This window comes from Augochlora pura, chromosome 11 (genome assembly GCF_028453695.1).
Source record: "Augochlora pura isolate Apur16 chromosome 11, APUR_v2.2.1, whole genome shotgun sequence".
In the NCBI taxonomy this organism is placed as follows: Eukaryota; Metazoa; Arthropoda; class Insecta; order Hymenoptera; family Halictidae; genus Augochlora; species Augochlora pura.
In genome coordinates, this window is record NC_135782.1 from 11,362,129 (window position 1) to 11,383,037 (window position 20,909).

The window sequence follows — 20,909 nt, forward strand, 5'->3', positions numbered from 1 at the left end:
AACATTGAAGAAAAAGGTCCTCGAAGAGATTTTGCGATTTTTAATTGTTAATATCAATATACTTTGAAATGTGCAATTATTTCACAAAATCAAAATTTAATTTATTTATTTTCCTATATTTCAATAAATTATTTTGAGAAACAATTGAAGTACTGCACTATTAGCGGTTAATAATTTTCTCTTCTTCTATTATTGATTCTTTCCAATCTCTGACCTTTTGAATAGTTTCCATCGATGTACATTTGGGACGTACGAATATCACAAATATAAGGAGATATTCAAATGATTTAACTCGGCAGGAGATTATGGCTACTGGCGTAGGTATGAATGCTACTATCCTATAATTAAACAGAGTAATTCTTACCTGATAAGGAGGGTGAAGCACCTTTGCTAGAGCCGTACATGCGGGTGCTGTATCCTGAATCATTGTGTGCATCATGCAAAGGCGGCGTCGGGCTATAAACCGCATTACGGGACCTATATGGCATTCTGGCTATGCTGTCGTAATGCACGTGCTCCGATATCACTCCTTTTCCAGTAATCCCTCCGCTAAGTGCTTCCGGTTGCTCGTCCTCGTCTCCTTCGCTGCTCTCGCTATCATTACCTACGTTCGTTGCGATAATATTAAAAACCTTCCTTCGCATTATAATACGACTACGACAAATTTGTCGTTTATTAATTTAACATCAGCCTTTACATCACTTTTTCGAGTCGTTCGTTCCATTTTCTTCTTTTGTTATTTTCTTCCGTTTTCTGCTTAATGCGACCCTTTTTATTAACCAAGTCTTAACTCTAATTAAACGTCTTTCCATATTCAGTATATACAGTAATAAAACTGAATGACGGTCAATGTTTTCGAAAGATAAAATGGGAAAACGAAAAGAAGCTATAATCGGCGTAGAGAGGTGAATAATATTTATGAATGGCTCGAACAATTTGCAGATATACTAACCAATTTTAGAAAATGAATTGATGTTTATCGCTTTTGGTTGCCATTTTGTAATTTTAAATAGCAGGTGATTTATGAAAACAACGTTGGCATAAGGTTTAACATCTTTTTGAAATAACTCGATATTCTATTTAACAATTATTTCAAAAAGAAAACGTTTATCTATAATTTTTAAATGTACACACATACATGATCACTACCCTGTCAAGTTTGTCAAGTGAACATTTATCCTACTTTCGCACTTTAAATATTGTACATGTTAAACGTGTTACAGTACTTGTGTAACATCAAACTATCTTCTCTTAATCAGAGAATTTCCAAGAGATTAATCTATGAATTAGATTCATATAGTTATTAATTTTAAAGCAGAAGCTGCCTTCAGAGTTTAAAATTTGCTTTATAAATCGCAGCTTCAATTATCAGACTAAACAGGGTAATATAAATGTTCTCATAATACAACAATTACTTAATTATAGTACCTACCAGAATAAATCTTTTTTTACGTATTTGATAAATCATGTTGCACGTGGATTGCCAAATGTATTCCGGTATTAAATAATTCTAACACTGGATGTCCGGATAATCGAGGTACCGTATTTGATCGATTATTTATTTATTGACAAACTGATGGCAAATGTGCCATTACCTTCCCCATGCCATCCGTTTCCTACGCCACCCTGGGGCTGAAGCCTCTGATTTTGGGAGCATTGACTGTTCTCGGGGCTCGTTGGTTCGCTGCTTCCAGAACGAGCACCTCGCCAGCCATTGTGCATGCCAGGCACTTGTTGAAATCGCTTGATCATCTCGTGAACGCTACGTCGCCCGGAAGACCTCCATTCGTTCAAGTTGTCGTCGCTCTTCCGCGTTGCGCTACTTTCTTCTTGGCAGGAGTTAATCCCGTGATCCCGACTCGACGGATCCTGTTAATTGAAGATTTTAATTGTTCTTGAGGTCAAGCGATATCGTAACTGTACATCTGCTAGGCTACCACAATTTGTATCACTGAACACGAAACAGTCAGCTCTATTTATTAATGACATTTTGATAATAACGTTTGCAGATTCCGGATAGAATTTTAATTGGTGTGGCAGTAATTGGTTTATTACAACATTAACCACGTACTTTGACGAAATTGTTTAGTGATGATTTTTAAGAAAGATCTGTTAAGAGTGATTTTTATTCCGTTTTTTCAAGTCAGGATAAAATTCTGTCTTTTTTATTATCAATATTTAAGCACTCAAGTAAATTTAGATGTGCAATGAATAGAAATTGTTTGTTTCTTTTAAGAAATTCTTAGAATTGAAAAGATTCGAATCATTATAAACTGTTTAAAAGAAAATGATTCATCAAATATTACTTCCGAGTTCGGTGAACATTGGTATACAGAATTATTTAGACTATCGTTTAGCTAAATTGTTTAGCTATATTAACAAGGGATGATCTTCAATCCGGAAATTCAAAATCTGAAACTTTGAGGTGTGTAGAGCATGTATTACATGTATCAGTATCACACAATTTTCATATCTTGTGTACATTCATTTTAAGGGTTAGAAATTAATTTCCAAGTATTCGTCTTCTTTATTTTGTTGCTACAATAGAAAGAAGGTCTTAAAACAAAAGTTATTGCTTTGTCTATATAATCATGTCCATACTTTTGTATGGCATATAATTACAATTATTTGCTTACAACATTTTCCAATTGTTGAAACTATTAACAAATCTTATACTACATGATAAAGTTGGGCAAAAGACTTTTTTTTATCTTATACAATTTACGAATTATTGCAATAAAATAAAAAATATTCGAATATTTGAGAGTCAATTACTATTCCCGAAAGTGAATTTACGCAAGTAAAGACATTGGCTAATACGTATATGTATATATGCTTCTTATCCTTTAAATATTAATAATTCTTTAAATCTCTTTAAATATTCTTCAATTCTTTAAATTTCCGGATTGAGGATCATCCCTTCAAAGCTGTTTCCGTGTAACGAAGTATCCCGCAGAAAGCTAAACACGTGTAGTAATCTCAAGTTCACAAACTCGGGGTTGCAGCCTCAGCCTAATCAACACCTCTGCGGAAGACATCGTAACTAGCAAAAGAAGTTTACACACTTACACGCTGCTGATGAACCTGTTGTCTGGATCCGATCGACGGCGAGGAAGCGGCTCCGAGCGGCGAGCTGCGATCCTGCTTGATCACGCCGTCGAACGTTTCGTTCAGCCTGGGCGGCACGTCGAGCACCCTCAAGGTTGACCTCGAGATACCGGAACCCGTAGGTAGATCTCTCATGGATTTGCTAAGTCTAGGTATGGCCGGTATATCAAGATCGTCCAAGCTGCCGCGATGTATCGGTGTCTCTCCCGGAATCTCGAAGCTCCTATCATGGGGTCTGTCGTCCAGCAGATCCTCCAGTGACCTGGCCCGGGCCGGTGGATGGGACTGATCGTTGGCGAACGAAGCTTTCGCTGGCCTCTCGCTGTGCCTGCCCCTTCCGCCGCGAGACAAACGTTGCTGAAGATGCGTGTGCCTCTCGTCGCACCTGGACCTCTCGGCGGCCACGCATCTGGTCAGTTCGGAGATCTGTCCTCTGGTCCTCCTCTCCAGGTTGGCCACCTTCAGGTCGAGCCGCTCGTGAGCTTGATCGATGTGCGCCTTCAGTTCCGCTTTGTCCCTCTCCAGCTTGGCCTCCATGTGTCTGAAGAACGGCGCGCAGTAGCAGGTGTAGCCCACTCCCACCGGACCCTTCCTGATGTTACCAGCGAGGTCCAGGTAGTACTGTTCACCGCGGGCCAGCGGATCCGGCGGCAGCGAGTCAAGACGCGGCTGCGGAAACGCTTCCGGGTCCGGGTAGTAATGGCATCCGTACGGCGACCACTGCCTACCCATCACCGCTTTCTCGAAATGGACCTTGTTCTGCTTGCCGGACGATTTGTGCTTCTTTTTCTCCTTCTTCGTGCAACTGTCCCTGCTCCCGCTGGTACCACTACCAGTCTTCTCCCGCTTCTTCTCGCTCTTGTTGCTCTTCCCGTCGACCTTGTCTACCGGCGCGGCCTCCTCCTCCCGGCTTTTGCTACGCGCTCTGCTCTTGCTTCGCGCTTTACCGATTATCTCGAGTATCTCTGTCAGGTTCTTACGACGGGCTATGTCCTTCGCCATTTCCCCTTGCTTGTTCCGCAGGCTACGGTCGCAGCCAGCCTCCAGCAGGATCCTCGTCAGCTTTCGACGGCCCATCGCCGCCGCGATATGTAACGCCGTGTCACCGTTCTGCGGGAAGATCAACATTAATAGTCGGACAGAATTTTCGTAGGTACCTGGCGAAGGTGGGTCCCAACGGCCTGCACCGAATCTGTTGCGTAGGAAGAATTAGTGGAACATTCCGAGGGGCATCGAACTTGAAACTCATCCATTTAAAAGGTACGGTCCAGTATCCACAGTTCTTTATTGCGTACGGGGGACCCAATTTTGTATTTGAACCGTTTATTTTGAAAGTAGTCTGAGACCATTTATTTTAAAATCACAGATATTTAAGGATTATTCGTTTCAATAAATTTAACAGTATTGGTAACTGATAATATGACAATATAATGTTTTTATGTTTCTAAGGGTTGTTGCGTTGTAGAGACCTTGCTGAAATGAGATTATAGGTATGTAACCTATTATAAATAACAGTTTTGGAAAATGGATTTAGGCCACTTTCAAAATAAATGATTCATTTATAATTAGAATAAGGTAAAACTAGCTATTATGGAAACCGTTCAATTGTGATTTCTTGTTAAACAGTAGCACAAATAATACAATAAAAATAGATAGAGCATATGCAAGTGAATGTAAAAATTTTGCCCATGTTTTTGAACATTATTTTTTTATCACTTAGGCAGATACTATTATGTAAAAATCAGCTGTAAAAAAAAGATATTTATTCGAATGCCAGTCTTGAATGTATACTAATATACATATACTTAATCTATACTATTCTACTTGCTGTATTTAGACTCTCGAAAAAAGGAATTTACAAAATTGATTACTCATTTTTCCAAATTATGTATCACAAATGTGAGTTGAAGGTACGTCTAAAATATGTATTGAACAATCGATTTTATTTTAACAAACATACTACCTTTCAGAGATAATATGTACGATCCAATTACATCGGAAATTAAAGATTTAATTTGGCTGCTTAATCTTTCGAATATGTAGTCGTTTATCTTGGAAATTTATTTTAAAATTACAAATATTTAACGAGTTTGCGTTTCAACATGGTAGCAACGTATTCCTAAGGGTCGTTGGGTTCTGGAGACATTATTGAAATGAAATTATATATAATGTAGAAATGTAAATATTAAAACAACTAGATCGATGTTTTTGAAAAATTAATTTAGTCCAGTTTCAAAATAAACGGCACAATTAATATTTATATTAATATTTTACTTACTTTATTTTGATCCGAGACCCGACAAAGCGCAGAGATCAGAATACGCGTGACACCGGCGTGGCCATATCGTGCAGACGTGTGCAGGGGTGTATCTCCGTACTGTAATAGAAGTTTTAATTAACAATGAACGCATGAATAACGAAGGCAAGAGGTTCCAAGCTTTAACATTTCGCGAACTGGCCGACAAAAGTGGCATCCTGAACCATGTGGGATTGATCATACTCTGAACAATTTCCCTTTATAAATATATAATCTCGATAAAGATACAGACCTCTATAAACATATTTTAAAAATAAAGGACTGATTATTAATTACAAAGACATACAAATTTGAAACGTCCTAACATTAGCTATTTAGAAATCCAGGCTACTCGCATATACTTTGCAACGAAATATTGTAGTTATATTGTTTTCAAATGTTTCTTTAAGATACGTTAGTTGTCTATAGGCTTCGATGACATATATAAAAATTGAAATTAGTTGTCAAAAATCAATTTGAAAAGAACCCTGAGCGTGTCGTCGAGTGTTAGACCCCACATGGTTCGCGAAAGATTTAAATGATCGTTTCTACAAAAACCAAAAATTTTAATGTCCACAATTAAAATGTACAATAAAATTTTAGCCGGAGATGTCGAGTGAATTATAATAAAATTGGGTATGGAATTTGTAAATTTCTCGTAAAGGTTTGAAGTTTTAAAAAATTTGCTCGATTTCAGAACAGTTACAGATTGCGCGTAAATTACTCTTTCTATTCGTGATCTTCCCGAGTTATGTAGATCAACTTCGTTTTTTAAAATGCATAGGTATAATATTTTTTGCATATTTAGTTAACAGAGATCATTTGCAGTGGAAACAGTATTGTATTAAAAACTGCTATTATGCATCGTTTAAAAGGTAGTCAGCATATTAAATAGTAGAGTAGTTTATATTTGATAGTAAAACTTGAAAGACAAAACGTAACAGGGCACATAATTTAGAACACAGAATAGAATCTATAAAGTATAATTTATATAATATGAATTACTGTCTTTCCTTAACCCCTTGCCGTACTTTAATGAGTCAAACTCGTAATAGAGATTTATGATAATAAGCAGTTATGAACGAATTTACTTTAAGTAAAAATCAAATTTTATTCTCTCGTCCCTAATATTTAAACATTCGAGTAGATCTAAAGACACAATAAACATAAAATTCCTTTTTCTTCTGAGAAATTAGTGCGATCGACAAAATTCTAGTCGTAATAATTACAGAGAAAATGGTACGGCAAGGGGGTTAAGCTTTGTAATATTTCAAACTTACATTACTTTAAAGACGTAATATAAATTTCTTCTTTAATACTTAATATGCTTATTTTTACTTATTAATAGTTAAGATGCTTGTGGACGGACACCCTGTATAGACGTGTCACTCTATCAAATTTCGTCTTAAGCGGCGCGAGCCATGTCCGATGGTTCCCTCGCGAGGCTTTTCGGAGCCACTGTGTACCAAGGTCGAAGCGATTGGAGCTCCAGAAGCATTTAAAAGCGCCGCGAACCGTCTCGAGACTGCTACTCGTGTTCATCCGAGGCTCATATATCCTGCGTTTAAGTCGAACCGCGTGCATCGCGTTTTGCAAATGAATGATAGAGAGCCCATGCCGGGCCTATTACTCACGTTGTTTTGAAGGTCAGGATTGCACCCCGCCAGGAGGAGTTCGCGGCAGCTTTGGTTATGCCCGTTTTGGCAGGCGAGGTGAAGCGGCGCGAATCCGGCGAGATTCCTCGCGTGCAGAGGGGCACGCTGTGTCCCGAGGGCCTTCGCCAGGGCGGCCACGGTCCGGCTGTATCCACGCCAGGACGCCTCGTGCAGCGCTGAATTTCCATGCTGAAACACGCATTGCCGATTGATGGAACAACCTCGCTTGTACCATACGCTCAAGTTCCTCCCGATACCGATCGATCAACGCCGTGGCACGCCGGTGCACGTCGGTCAACGTCGACCGGGATGCAACCGGACGGCGAAGAAAAATACGTGGCAATGAGAGGGAGAGTGGAAATTATTATTATTATTATTATTTACTAATGTAACATAATTACTCTTTAGATTGAAAACAGCGTCGCAAGATACGAGAATCGTCGAAAAAATTAATATTGTTGCTGTAATTTAGAATTCTAATAATTCTTTTGATGATATGATATTGATCATAAGCGATGTGAGCGTTTTCGATTTCAGGAGAAAATCCATTTGAGAGTAAAACTGATGGACTTGACACTAAAACTACCAAATCAATCAAAATGACTGGTTTCTGACACTTTCCTTCATCATTCCAGATATAAAAATATTTCTAGAAGAAATATTTAGATACGTTTCTTTATTAAAAGACATATAATATAAATCATACGAAGTTTAAATATATCCAGTCTTGGTATTGTTATAACAGTATACATTAGTCGCATTTAGGGCTCGGTCACTGTTAACCCCTTGCATATTAAATATGAATTTTATATATTTCTCCTAAATTGAAACAAAATTTAATTCTCCTGTTAGCAAAATCTAGGAATAAAAATAGTTGAAAACGTACAAGGAACAACAATTCCATCGTTCATTTAGGGAAATTATTAAGAACTAGCAAACCTGGCGAACTCCGTTTCGCCACCAAATGGCTTCGTTTTTTGTAACATTTCGTTTGGGGATTAAAAGATGAAGAAAAGTTATTTTTTTTGTTTTATAAACCATATTGGTTTGTAGTACATGCTATGTATCAGAGATGGCGCTATATGTGAAAAATGATTTTCCCTGTTTTCCTGCTTTTCTGTTGAAATTTTCCAGAATTTTGGTTGCTATAAACCTCCCGGAGCCCGAGACCTTTCCAACGAATGCAAAACCGTGGAAATCGGTTCGTGCGTTCTGGAGTTATAGCGTCAGGAAGGAAAACCCGACTTATTTTTATATAATAGATGAAGCAGGGCTAATCATCGTAACTGTAAAAGAAATCATAGTGCAAGGGGTTAAAGACGTCTGAATGCTCTCCACACATAGTACCCAAATACTGTGGAAAATTCCATCAATGATAAAATGCACCAGAATATCTAACATTATTTTAGTTAACTAAATTATCCCTATTCGTTTCCCAGATATTTGATAAGTTACATTTTTCATCCCCCATATTGAAGGATGCAAAAAACGTCAGAAAGAAAATACAAACGACATAGAACATGTGATCGAACGTGAGAGGAATGAAAATGAAGACATTTTAAAAAATGCAGTCCACTCAGAAAGCGAATGCGAGTCTAAAAAAAGGTCTTTCTAATTAAACCGCTATTTCGTTCGTATCTTGAAAGGAACTCACACGAGAAAAATGACAGAGGGTGAACGCTGGAACGTGCAGCAAGATTTCTTTAAAGAAACATGCAACGAGCACGTTGAATACAGAAATAAACAGTAAAAATAATGATAAATGATGACAATAACGATATGAAAGTAGTATTGGCAATAATAATAATAACAACGATGTAATAATAAATGTAATGAGAAACTAAAGCACGCGAAGAGGGTGAACCAGCGTTGCAGGGTGTAACGAGAAAGATAGAAAAGGAGGGGATATGTTGTTGCACGCGCAACTTTCCGGCGGAATCAGATACCAATGAAATCAGGCAAAACGACCGTGCGTCGTTAATCACGGCCCGCGGATGCTCACGCCGGATCTCGAGCGTGGATCGGACCGAAGCACCGATTAATTGATTTATTTGCCAAGCTGAAATGGAATCGTGGAAACGACAAGTTGCAGAATCGCTCGCAGATAATTTGTACGTGCGACGCGAGTCCGCGATAACGAGTTCCTCGTCTGCTCCGATCTCTTTGGTGTACTGTGACGATGCCTGTCGCCAATGAAGCGCGCTGGTTCTTCAAGATTCGTCGGAATCGATAGCGAAGTGAGTTTATCCAGACACCGATGCTTCCTGGCGTCTGCAATGGCTTTGCTAGAATTTCACGGCGCGGAGAAACTGACGCGACGTTTTATGATGGCGAAAAAGATGGACATCGTGACTCGTGACTGTTAGTTATTGACTCCTTGCCGTACTTTAACGAGTCTGACTGCAAATATGAATATCCTGTTATCAACATTTACGCATGCAAGTAAATGTAGGCATTTCATAAATGTAAAATTTTCCTTTTTCTTTTAACCACTCAGTTGCTTGAGTTGAGTATTCTGTTTATAGCATAGAATGTTGTCATTTCTTCATGACGAGTATACGTGTTAAAAACAGCTATCTGATTAAGGATATATACATTGGTATTACTGATTAAGTTTTTTTAAAACTGTTGTATTTAAACAAAATATAAAGAAAGTCAAACATGTACCTAGATATCATAAGGTCATATTTAAGACGTCTTGAAGATGTACATTTTAGGGTTGGCCATGTTACACCCTAAAATGGACGTAAAATACATATCTTGAAATCATCTAGAGCTTATTAGATACAGTAAAATTACAGTAACTTGCACACATTTCAAAGAAATCGGAAAGTTAACTGGTTAAGAAATTATAATAATCAAAAAAGCTGCTAATCATTTCAGTTGTGAAGAAAATGGTACGTCAATGGGTCTAGTAAGAATATGTTACTTCAGATTCTAGAAACAAGAAGCAAACTATTTAACCGCGACGAAGATCATCAATATCTTACGAGAGCTTTGAATGAATTCTCTAGTTTCGATCCTATTTTTAGATTGTGCATTCAAATATTAATACCGAACCGATCGCAACCGCGCGGAAGAACAGGTAAACGAGCATCAGGTATTCCGAAGAGGAGGTAATGGAGATGTGAACCGCCAGAACGTAGTTGGAGATACAGCCGGCGTAGCTTATTGTGGGCGGTTCCCTTCAGGGTGGGTAATGTCGCGCACTACATCACAAAACGTCTATTCAATTTAGATCAGGCGGGCACGTAAGCGCGTAAGGGACCGTTTCGTTCGCCACTCGTCGGGATAAACGTCGCCGATATGCCATTTTGCGGATAACGTGGCCGCGGAACGGCGCGATTTGCGTTTCTCCGTGTTCTTCCGTCAGCTATTACGACAATTTATGTCGTTATTACATTTTCATGCGTCGAGCAGCCTAAATAGACCGTCGTTGCCGATTGGACGTGTATTGTCGCGTTACGAACTTTCGTTCTATACGCATATCTCTCGCTCGCAGAGCATTTTTAATATGTAAATATAGTGGACACTACTTTCATTCTACTGTAGGAAGCGAAGGTGTAAATAACAATCGAAATGACACAGCATTAAATTATCCTGGCGGATATCGTACTGTCATTCGAGAAACTGATTTTAATAAGCCAACTTTGAAGGGTAAATAAATTCTTCTCACTTTTAATAAGCGAGTTTAAATTATGAAAAACACACGGCGCGAAATTAATTACATCTTACGTCTTTAGCATTGCAGAAAAGTACACATATAAAATATAATAAAAGTATAAATAAAAGTATATACATACTTATGCGTACCTAGCAATTTTCATGAGGTGGACTATCATCTTTTTAGAGCTGAAGGAATTTATGCTTGTTTTCATTACAATACTCTACTTCGTCCATTATATGAATCAAATAATACGAATTAGAACAATGAGAAAACCAATTAAGTGAACGCAATTTATACTGCAATATTCTTTGGCAATAATTAGAATGCAGGTATGTACGTGTAATAAAAATTGTCTGCATCAATTGCAAGACACGAATTTCACGTAGAACATTTTCTCTTTAATTGTTGAATGCGATACACAACAATGCGCATACAGAATTTTAAAATTCGTCAGACGCTTTTACTGTCCTGCATTCGATCCACTCATGTTTGTCATAAAATCCGCAGTCTAGTAATAGCAGAACCCTATATCACGATACCATTTCAAGAATATACGCAAAACAATAAAAATACTTGTTCCATTTGCTGCAAAAGTCAGTAATGGACTCACGCGAATACATTCTCGATAGACATTATTTTCGTCGGCAGGAAACTCTATCGTATCGGGACTCGCGCGATTTGACGTGGAATGACTCGCATACCACGGCTCAGGAGTATCTCGGCACTCGATTTTCTCTCTTTGTATAGGTAATTTGCCTCCGGTGTCCCGCGGCGAGAGACCCAGCCCACGTATCGGTTTCGTGCAATGACGACGATGATCCCCCTCATCGCTATATTACCGGTATACCTTTTTCCAAGGGCTCGGTAGGTCGCGCGGGACCAACAAGATCCTGCTCGTCAGGGATAAATCTCACGATCGTACCACGGTTTAACTCCGCGGTTCACCGAGTAGGTTAAAGTTGAGCGCATATCGGTACGCATCCGCTGACGATTACACGGCACGGAAACGCGCTCGCGTGAATTTCAGGCCGTGGCCGGCCGAGACAACTCGACAACGATCTCTCGAACATTATGGTAATGCAATATTTCCGTGTATTATTGCTCGGATAGGGAATGCTTACCGCGGGGGACGCCGGAAAAATGGTATTTGTATAGTTGATGGTGGCGTCCCGCGTTATTAATTGCACACGATGTGAAAGCGCTTCTAAGTACCTCGTGAAATACGATGTCTAAATATTTTGAAGAATTGTTAGCAACGGTTTACGAATGTTCGTGCATGTTACTAGTTTCGCTCGTCGTTTTGCGGAGGATGCGATCAGAGGAAAGTTCAGTTCGTCGAATTCCGCGGTGCTTGCGGTAAAAGTTTCGTTGATTGGTTGTTTAATCCCTCGCGCTTTGATTTCTTTCACTGATGCGACGATATGTAATAATAATATTGATAGAATACCTTGTTAATTTTGTCTAGATTTACATTTATACTATATTTGGCTCAATGAAAATTTTCTGGACATACAAACAGCTGCACGCGAATATGATCAGACCAGTATCAAAACATAATTTAATATTAATGTAACGTTGTTAATTAAATATTGTTTTATAATAATACAAATAGAAGACAAATTAAAGTACAGATTAAGGTATGAAAAATTACATTTCTGTCGATCAATATCTCAAACAACATGTTCAACACAGTTTTTCTCGTTTTGAACCATATCATGTGCTAATGATTTGAGACATAAACATTGTATTATTTGCTACAGTATAATTAAATTGTGGTGGAAAAACAAAATTTTGGCAATTGGACCACAATTATGATACGTGAACTAAATCATTCATAATTGATTTAAATTCTAATTTCAATTCAAATATATCACCGTTAGATAGCACAGTATGTATAGCAAAAGTAAAATAACTTTTTCTAATGGATCGAAAAGTACTTGCACTGTCATTATTTTTAAAAGAAAATGATGAAGAAATTGTGCTGAAAATTGTGTCAAAAGGAAGAAGAAAGTGTATTAAAGGTGTACACAAAAGGGAGATAGAGAGGGTAATTCTATCATTGTGAAGTACCCAATAGGTACTTCAGTCCCAGAAGAAAGAGTGATCATTTGAAGTAACACGATCATTGTTATAAATAAATGAACAAGATTATTTTATCTCAACCCTTACAACTTTATATAATATGTCATCGTTCAAGCTTTCGAAACAGACGATCGCCAGACATTTGGAAATCGCTTATGGGAAATCGAAAGCATTATTCTCCGTTCCATCAGTATAAATGCGACCGACGCGCGCGTCGAACGCGCACAGAAAATCCCTTCTTTGCGCGATTAGCCGCGGTAAAAATCAACGGAACACGACATTGTGCAGTAAACGTCAAATTCATGAGCGCCGCGCCGGTTGCCGCGTGCATTACACGTTTCCATTTCTCTCGGGGACGTCGTTACTTCCGCTTCCTCGTGCTATTCAATCAAGGAAATTAATTCTCCCTTTTCCGTCGCGTCGTCTCTATTCGACGAAAACAGTGCGCGCCGAACCGACAATAACCGCCGCGACGCCGGGCATAATGCATTGCGGGTGATTTATGATATATTTATTCAGGATGTTGAACTCTATGGTTCCCCTCTATTCATAGCGGCGCGCATCTTCTTGCTTTCACTGTTCTAGGCCCTCGGTGACCCTGAACGCCTGCGATCAGGCGAAGCCACGTCGATATACGTAGACAACGCGCCGACCAGGATGGGTCAACCATCGCGCACTGGGTTTGGAAGCGACCGCGTCCAGGGTCACGGCGATGTTATCGCTCAAACGGAGAGAATGAACGTTGCTCTTTGAAGCGCGTGGACGTCTATGAACTCCTCGTAGACAGCGCCGAAAGACGTTCCTGGGAACGGTCATGCATCATCCGATTTTTACCTCCGCGCCCCGTTTCGAGCTGTTACAGCACGGCAAGAGCACGCGGACTTTCATGGTTCTGATTATTATAATTGAGTTTGGTTCGAGTACGTGGACGAGTCCACGGTGCGCATTTTTATTCGACAGGACTTGCTTCATGTTAATGCTTGGCGTTATAGCTTCATTAGCCTATTCATCATGGCGCGGGTCAGCTGCGGACCGCTCGTGGTCAGAGGATAGGAATAATGCAACACCTATTTGCGATTAATGTTTCTTTGTATATTATTGTTATTATGGTGGACTGTGGTGCTAGATTCAAAGGTGGCGGCGCATTTATGTATGGAAATAATTGTCGTACAGTTCCATGGTGGGACCCGTGACCGGTGCTGATGTCTGATTGTAACGGAGTTGGGGTGGTCGTTGGTTTCAATTGAGTTTTGTTGCAAACGCAATGCTTTCGTCGCTGGAAGTAATTATGCTACCTTAAAAAGTTCATTCAGAAGTACATAAATGATTGAAGAAATTATTTGTGGCATTGGGTGCAAGAACGTATTCATTGAAATCACGTTGTTTTTGCGGAAATCGTCATAATCGTGTACTTCGATCATCTATGCGCATGTAAATCCTCCTCCAAAAATATTAGGAAACTTTCCAATTTAATATAAATTGCAGTTCTTCATTCAGATTAGGTAATTCATTCAAATTAGGTACATATAAAGTTACAAGTGTTTGTCACTTATACGATTAGGTTTTCTATTTATTGCATTCTATTAATTTTTGTAAATATGTGGAACATGGTACAAAATACAGAAAGAATAGGGACAAAAATAATAGATGAACTAATAAAACTGATGTCGAAATCAGTCCTGAAAGTAATTAAAAACGCGGTGGATGTTTTGCAGAAAATTAACTTCAATTCTTTTTTATAAAATTTACGTTATTTTATCATACTGTCAAGTGTCTAATCTATATGTTACAGTTTCATAAAATTATGTTTGAAATAAATTAAAGAATTTAAAAGAATCTCCTATCGATTTCTCAAATGTATTTAATTTTCTGTAAATGTCCTAATAGTTTAAAGGGCAGAGTATATGAAGTTCTATATTTTTCTATCTATTTCTCAAATTTATTTAATTTTTTACAAGTATCAAATACTTTTTTGGAGGGGGATGAGGTGGTATATGGAGTTCTCTAACATACGTTCACGATTTCATCATCAATTTTCGATATTTGCCGAACATACATACATATTGCAATTGTATTGCGTTGTCATCGAAACAATTGAAGCATGCTTCTATAGTAGCATTATTAAAGTAATTTTAATTAGTCAGTGTACATATTGTAGAAGCCGTTTCCGTGAATGTAATATAGCGTTCAACATGAGAAAAAGTATCACAGTACTGTGAATTCCCATTGAAATTACGTGCGAGGTCGATATCCATCATAAGCGCACGCGATATAAGTGGCATCGTGTCAAACGGGTTAAATGTAATAACGAATACATTAAGTGAAAGTGATACGAGTTCTAAAAGCAGTCTCAAAAAGATACAAAACAATAAATGGGAAAGAAAGGTAATAAAAGAAAATCGTACGATATTTAATACAAAACTGAAACAGTTTGAGGAAAATATTAACGTGCATTGGTGAATGTTACTTAAAAAAATGTCACGACAACTTTCCATAAGCGTTTCGTTCAATTTCAAAGTTTGTATAATAATTTACGTGATAAAGAAAAACAAGACTCTTAATTCAATGAATTCTGTCGATAGAGAGAATAGTCAATATAAGAAAGAGTTAAGGTTATGTCAGGTTATGTTAAGCATTAATTTCACCTAATTTCTCGACAAGAATATTCAATAATTGATATATTTGAATCATGATTTACCGTCAAGTTATACAAATATTTTATTATATTAGTAAATATCGACAATTTTAATTATGTCATATAAATAAGCATTTCATTTGCCTCAAGTGGATGAAGTTGTTCTTGCACCCAATACTTTATTCAACTATCTTTCCGATAGTTAATTGAAATTTTCCCAGATATTATTAAAGAACCTATAAGAAGAACCTTAAGAAATATATCGGTAAACATAGATAAATAAAATAAGAAATGATGCTGCACACAGTCGATTATATATTCATCTAAAAGTTCCGCCATTAACCCTTTGTAATCAGTGCCATTTTAACTCGAAATCTAAAATTCTTATTTTGTTCTGAATGCTGCGCCTCATGTTACAACAGTTACACTTTCAACACTTTTTTAACCTCTTCACGCCCTTGGCCATGTATGTATACTTTTAGTTTTCTTAAAATTATGATTATTCTAAGTGTAAAGAAAATGAGAATCAGTTGAAAAACTATTCGCTAGAGAATCCTTCAGCAATACTAACAAAACCTCATCGAACAAAATGAAATGAATGATAGATAAAAGAGAAACAATTAAATAGACTGTTCCCTACTACAAAAATTCATCCCGGAATAGGTTGAACATAAAAAATGTTTGACAATGTTAAAAACATTTTGAGACACGACGTAACAATTTTTAACGACGCCTTAGAGTCCGCCACTCGAGTGCTAAGAGTTACCAAAGCCGGGCGTATAATAGGCAATATAAAAGGGCATAAAATATGCAATTCTAAAGAAAATATTTTTTACGTCCTCGAGCAGCCCCTCCTCCCTGAAGAACATGTCCTATTTTCAGGTAGGCCAGAGGAGTGTGCGGGGATCCTCGTAAAAGCGACCACGCGTTTATTCCGGCCGCATCGATTCCGGGGCCCATCAGTGGGCCGTATCGTGCGTAATAACGAGTGGATATCGGAGAAGGACGCGTGTACGCACACGGATGTCGTTGCGCGCGTGTACCCGGCCGCGTCGCGTGTTCCCCGGTTCATTGACCAGCGCGTCTGTTCGCCAGGTACGGTCAGGTCTGGCCGGTCGGTTGAATGCCGGGCCCGGCCGGCTTCAGTCTTCCTACCACCGTATAGCTTTTTTCCTTTGTTGCGCGTACTCCGCTCTACACTCTCTGTAAGTACCGACTGCGGTTGGCTGGCGGTCGTCGAATAAACCACAATGTAGCAGCCCAGGGGCGGACAAGGCGCGAACCGATCGCTCTCGGCCTCTGACATTCTTCTAATTTTAGATGGACCCGGCGCGACGTCCCCGTCCGCGGACCCGCTCCTTCTCTTCGATTATTCTTCTTCCGTCGATCGGACAGCACGCTTTTAGGAACCGGTTCCCTCGCAGTATTTACCTTGCTACATTTTCGCTCGCGATCGGTAACAGAATAATACGGCGGGCTCCTTTCGGAGGTTCCTCGTTCTCACGCGGTGGATCGTTGTTGGCTCATTGTTTCGTCCTCCGACGGCGTTCTCGGATTCCCGGTTGAGGAATCGAGTCCTACACCTTTTCGACGAACTCTTCAAAGAGGTTCGAGAGCACACGTTACAAGGTACGGCCTGCTACTATATCGGCTGGCTGGAGTTTCGCTACTGTTTTGTAGCGAATTTTGTAGAGGTCGTCTGCTTCTTTACAGTGAACCTTCGTTCATATAAGCTCCCTTTTTAGGATGATATTTTAGCAAGGCTTCGTCTCTTCCTCGTGCTCGTTTGACACTATGTTCAAGTATCAAAATATATCATTCTGCTAGTTTTAAGAAGATTAGGCTTTAAGAAATTTTGTTTTTGTATAACACAAAGTTACAAAGGAAATATAACGTAAGGTGTCACAGCATTTGTTACGAAAAGAGTCTTCGTGTATCAATTTGATGCGCGTGAATTTCGTTAACAGAAGTTGTGTCACTTCTCTGTTGAAGAAATACTTAGAAGCTGTAGAGAGTTCGAATCTAACAGTTCGGAACAATTTTGGATGGATGAGAGCGATAACAAGAAAGTGAAAACTTGAATGATGAACAACAGTAAAGTATGAAAGTTGCTTTGCTATATAAAATTTGCTTAACGTAAATGTACATAAGGGAAGGGTTCTAATTATCGAGGTTGATCGGAATGCCGTCTCTTTCACTTTTTAAATAATAATTACAATAATATGAGAAAGAATTAGGAATAATAAAATTTTAATATAATATTAGATATAATATTAGTAGAATAAAATTATTTAAGTACTGCGTGAGTTCATTGTAATGTTGGTTTTCAGTGGAATCAGGTGGAAGAAAAGAGCTAATTTCAGGCTTGAAATAAAGTTAGTTTCCTTGCTGATGATCATTCGACACATTTGGTATCACCGTTCTACTTTGCATTAATATTTATAACCATTTATCAAGAGTTATATATTATTTCATAGAATAATGGAAAACCTTCATCATCTTTTTAAATATTATATATTATATTGCAACTTCAAATGACAAATTAGTATTGTTCATTGTGAACTTCGCGATGAATAAGTTGACAGCAAAAACAATTTCAATGTCGTTCCTTTAGAAATATTAATTTAAAATAATATTAATTAAGATATGATAGAAATAGTATAAAATATTAAAAGATATACAACAGTGTTTTCAAGTAAATTTTCATATGTTCGAAAGTGATTCGGTTACCATTTACCCATTTAAAAGCATTATCCGACTTTATTATCATCGCTTTACAAATCTTTTGTAATAACAATAGTTTCCGAAATAAACATGCAAGTTGCACGTTTGATTTTTCCACGAATAAGTGCACAATGATTTACATTTGTATGGAAACAAGAAAAACATTATTTTGACTGACACTTCATAATACTCTCGTTATTTCTTATTTGCGATGCAGAGATAGGAGAACTTCTCGATTAAAGTCAACATGAAATGAGGAACACGGGTGAGAGAAGAGTACAAATGGTATAGAAAAAGGTTCGTAGAAATAAAGGACCCACGGATTTTCTACTTAATAGATGATCAGAATGCTTAGCTAACGGTTGCCGCCCGATAAGCATCTGACATCTACTATAAACAGTCACCTGGGAACCGTAGGTACACGCGTATATGTATGTGTGTCGCAATCAGACCAGGTACGTCAAAACAGTGAGCTGATTTATGAGCTGACCGTTTCGTAGTACTTTCAATGCAACTTTTATTTTCGCCTAACCGTTTGATTTAGTTGATCGGTAGCGAGATATCTATAATAGGAAACCTGGCTTTTACTAGCCACGCTGTTTGCGTATATTTCTATGTCAGTTCGTTAATTGTCTGACGCGGCGAAGAAGAATTTGTTAACTTCAGTTCTAATTCTTTTTTTTTTAAAGTAGTAATCATTATTTAAACATCCATGGTTTTAATTCTTCACGTTGATGACATTTCCATTGTATTTTAAACACTCGGGCGGTTTTATTCACTTGGATTGAATATCTATTATAAATATCGTTAGTTAACTATTTATTAGGTCAAAACATTTACTTTGTTTCTTTTTTTCTTATTTTCTTTGTTTTTTATTTTATTTTATTAATTTAAGGTTATATTTATTTGGAATTTTTATTTATTGTATTTAGGAAAAGCAAAAACTCGTTTGTCTCGATGGTTCACAGTAGGCAGATACGAACAATAGATTCTACCTAACTGCATCAAAAGTTACTTATGACTCCATCTAATAATTTCTGAGAATTAATTTCGATTTTCGCATGTTGCATTCGGATTTGCAGAAAAATTAACTAGAATCAGATCTGTGCACATTTGGAATGACATTACGTGAAATATCATCTCAATAGAATGTCATTTTATTTAATAGTTATTTTTATGCCTTCTAGAAGAGGACGTCGTTCTATTTTATAATTACTTGAAATACGATTTGAAACAATCATTAAGGTTAATTGAATGCTCGGGGCCGTTTTACTCCTGATTTTGCTTTAAACAAATTGCTGCGAAAATTTTATAAAATAAAATCTCTCTATTACTTATCATTTATAGCATTACCACTTCTTGCCAATTTTAAATAAAGAAATAACGAGATAATTTATTATTTAAATTTTCTTCGTCTCAAATGAATCGATATTACTTTTATTTTAAAATAATGGCACGAATTGCATTATTTCCCATAGTCGGTTTTTATTTTTCTTTCAAATGACCAGGTGTGTCTAGGTGGCATTAACCTTCAAAAATATGTTGAACAAATTTATGAATACAATTATAAATGATTGTAATATATCCGGCAATGATTTGATCAAAGTCGTTCGATTGTTGAACGGTGATATTTAGAATGTTTCTTTCAATTTGATCGCCCACTCCTGGTTTCGAATTGCTTTTTATTCACCGGAGAATGCAAAAGCCGGACGATTCTTTGATGCGCCCCTGACACGTACCACTTTGAAAGCCGATCGGTGGCTTTGTAAAGAAGACCCATGCTCAGGGCTTTGTTGCATGTGCATAATACGCCCTGGCCATTATGCTGCCCTGCGCCATAAAGACTCCGCTTCTCGTCCTAGGAGATTCTCCGCCTGCTGTGATACTCGCTTATCATTGCTTTAAGCAATTTCGATTCTATAATTTACTCGGAGTATAGGATTTGTACGCTAATGTAATTTAAAAAGACAATTGATAAGGCGTATTTTTGTTACTGTTAGAATAGGTATGATTCGCGAAGAATTCGATATTTCTTTGTCCAATATTAAATGAATGTCACTACCACTTTCCTCGCAAATTATAACCAATTCATATAATTTTTCTATAATTCTATAATTCTATAATTCTATAATTCTATAATTCTATAATTCTATAATTCTATAATTCTATAATTCTATAATTCTATAATTCTATAATTCTATAATTCCTTTAACATTGCCTTCAATAAGTGATTCTCTTCGTTTTTCTCCAACAAGTGAAATAATATTTAAAAAAATTGCGAAATCGATGACGACACATGAGGAAAATAATTGCTTTAGAATAGTGACAGCAGGTTCGTATTTCGTACGCGATCGTTTCGATGATATTATGTGCGGAGGAATGACAATACCTTTGCTAAAGGAACTAATGAGAAACGGAACGTCGACACTCTCAGAAACCGCAATGCGAAAATTCAACACGGAACGAGGCAAAAAATAAGTTTAAAAAGAATGCGAAACGTAATGCCGCTCAATACAGTAGCCGAGATTTGCGATTGCTCGGAAGATTTAAAATACACGTTGTTTTCGTAACCGCAACTTGTTCGTGGTTTCACCGACAAGATTTCAAATCTGTCCTGCACGGATGTTTATTCGTCGTTTGGTTCTCCTCCAATGATTCAAGAACTTGGTGTGCTTTGTTTCATGATGTTCAGATACATCAATTTATTCGGAACAAACTTCTATTAATTGTTGATATTATAAG

At 37.7% G+C, this 20,909-nt stretch overlaps 1 protein-coding gene across 4 annotated transcripts in view; it reads right to left on the reverse strand.

Moving 5' to 3' along the window:
- Dgo (ankyrin repeat domain containing protein 6 diego) overlaps positions 1-20,909 on the reverse strand; it is a 321,616-nt gene that overhangs the window by 1,198 nt on the left and 299,509 nt on the right. For all 4 annotated transcript variants that reach the window (XM_078194017.1, XM_078194016.1, XM_078194015.1 and 1 more), the window contains exons 6-10: positions 7,039-7,248; positions 5,387-5,485; positions 3,070-4,218; positions 1,596-1,869; positions 365-604 (exon numbers count right to left, since the gene is read on the reverse strand). In XM_078194017.1, coding sequence (XP_078050143.1) covers positions 365-604; positions 1,596-1,869; positions 3,070-4,218; positions 5,387-5,485; positions 7,039-7,248 — 1,972 coding nt within the window. The remainder of the gene's footprint in view (positions 1-364; positions 605-1,595; positions 1,870-3,069; positions 4,219-5,386; positions 5,486-7,038; positions 7,249-20,909) is intronic.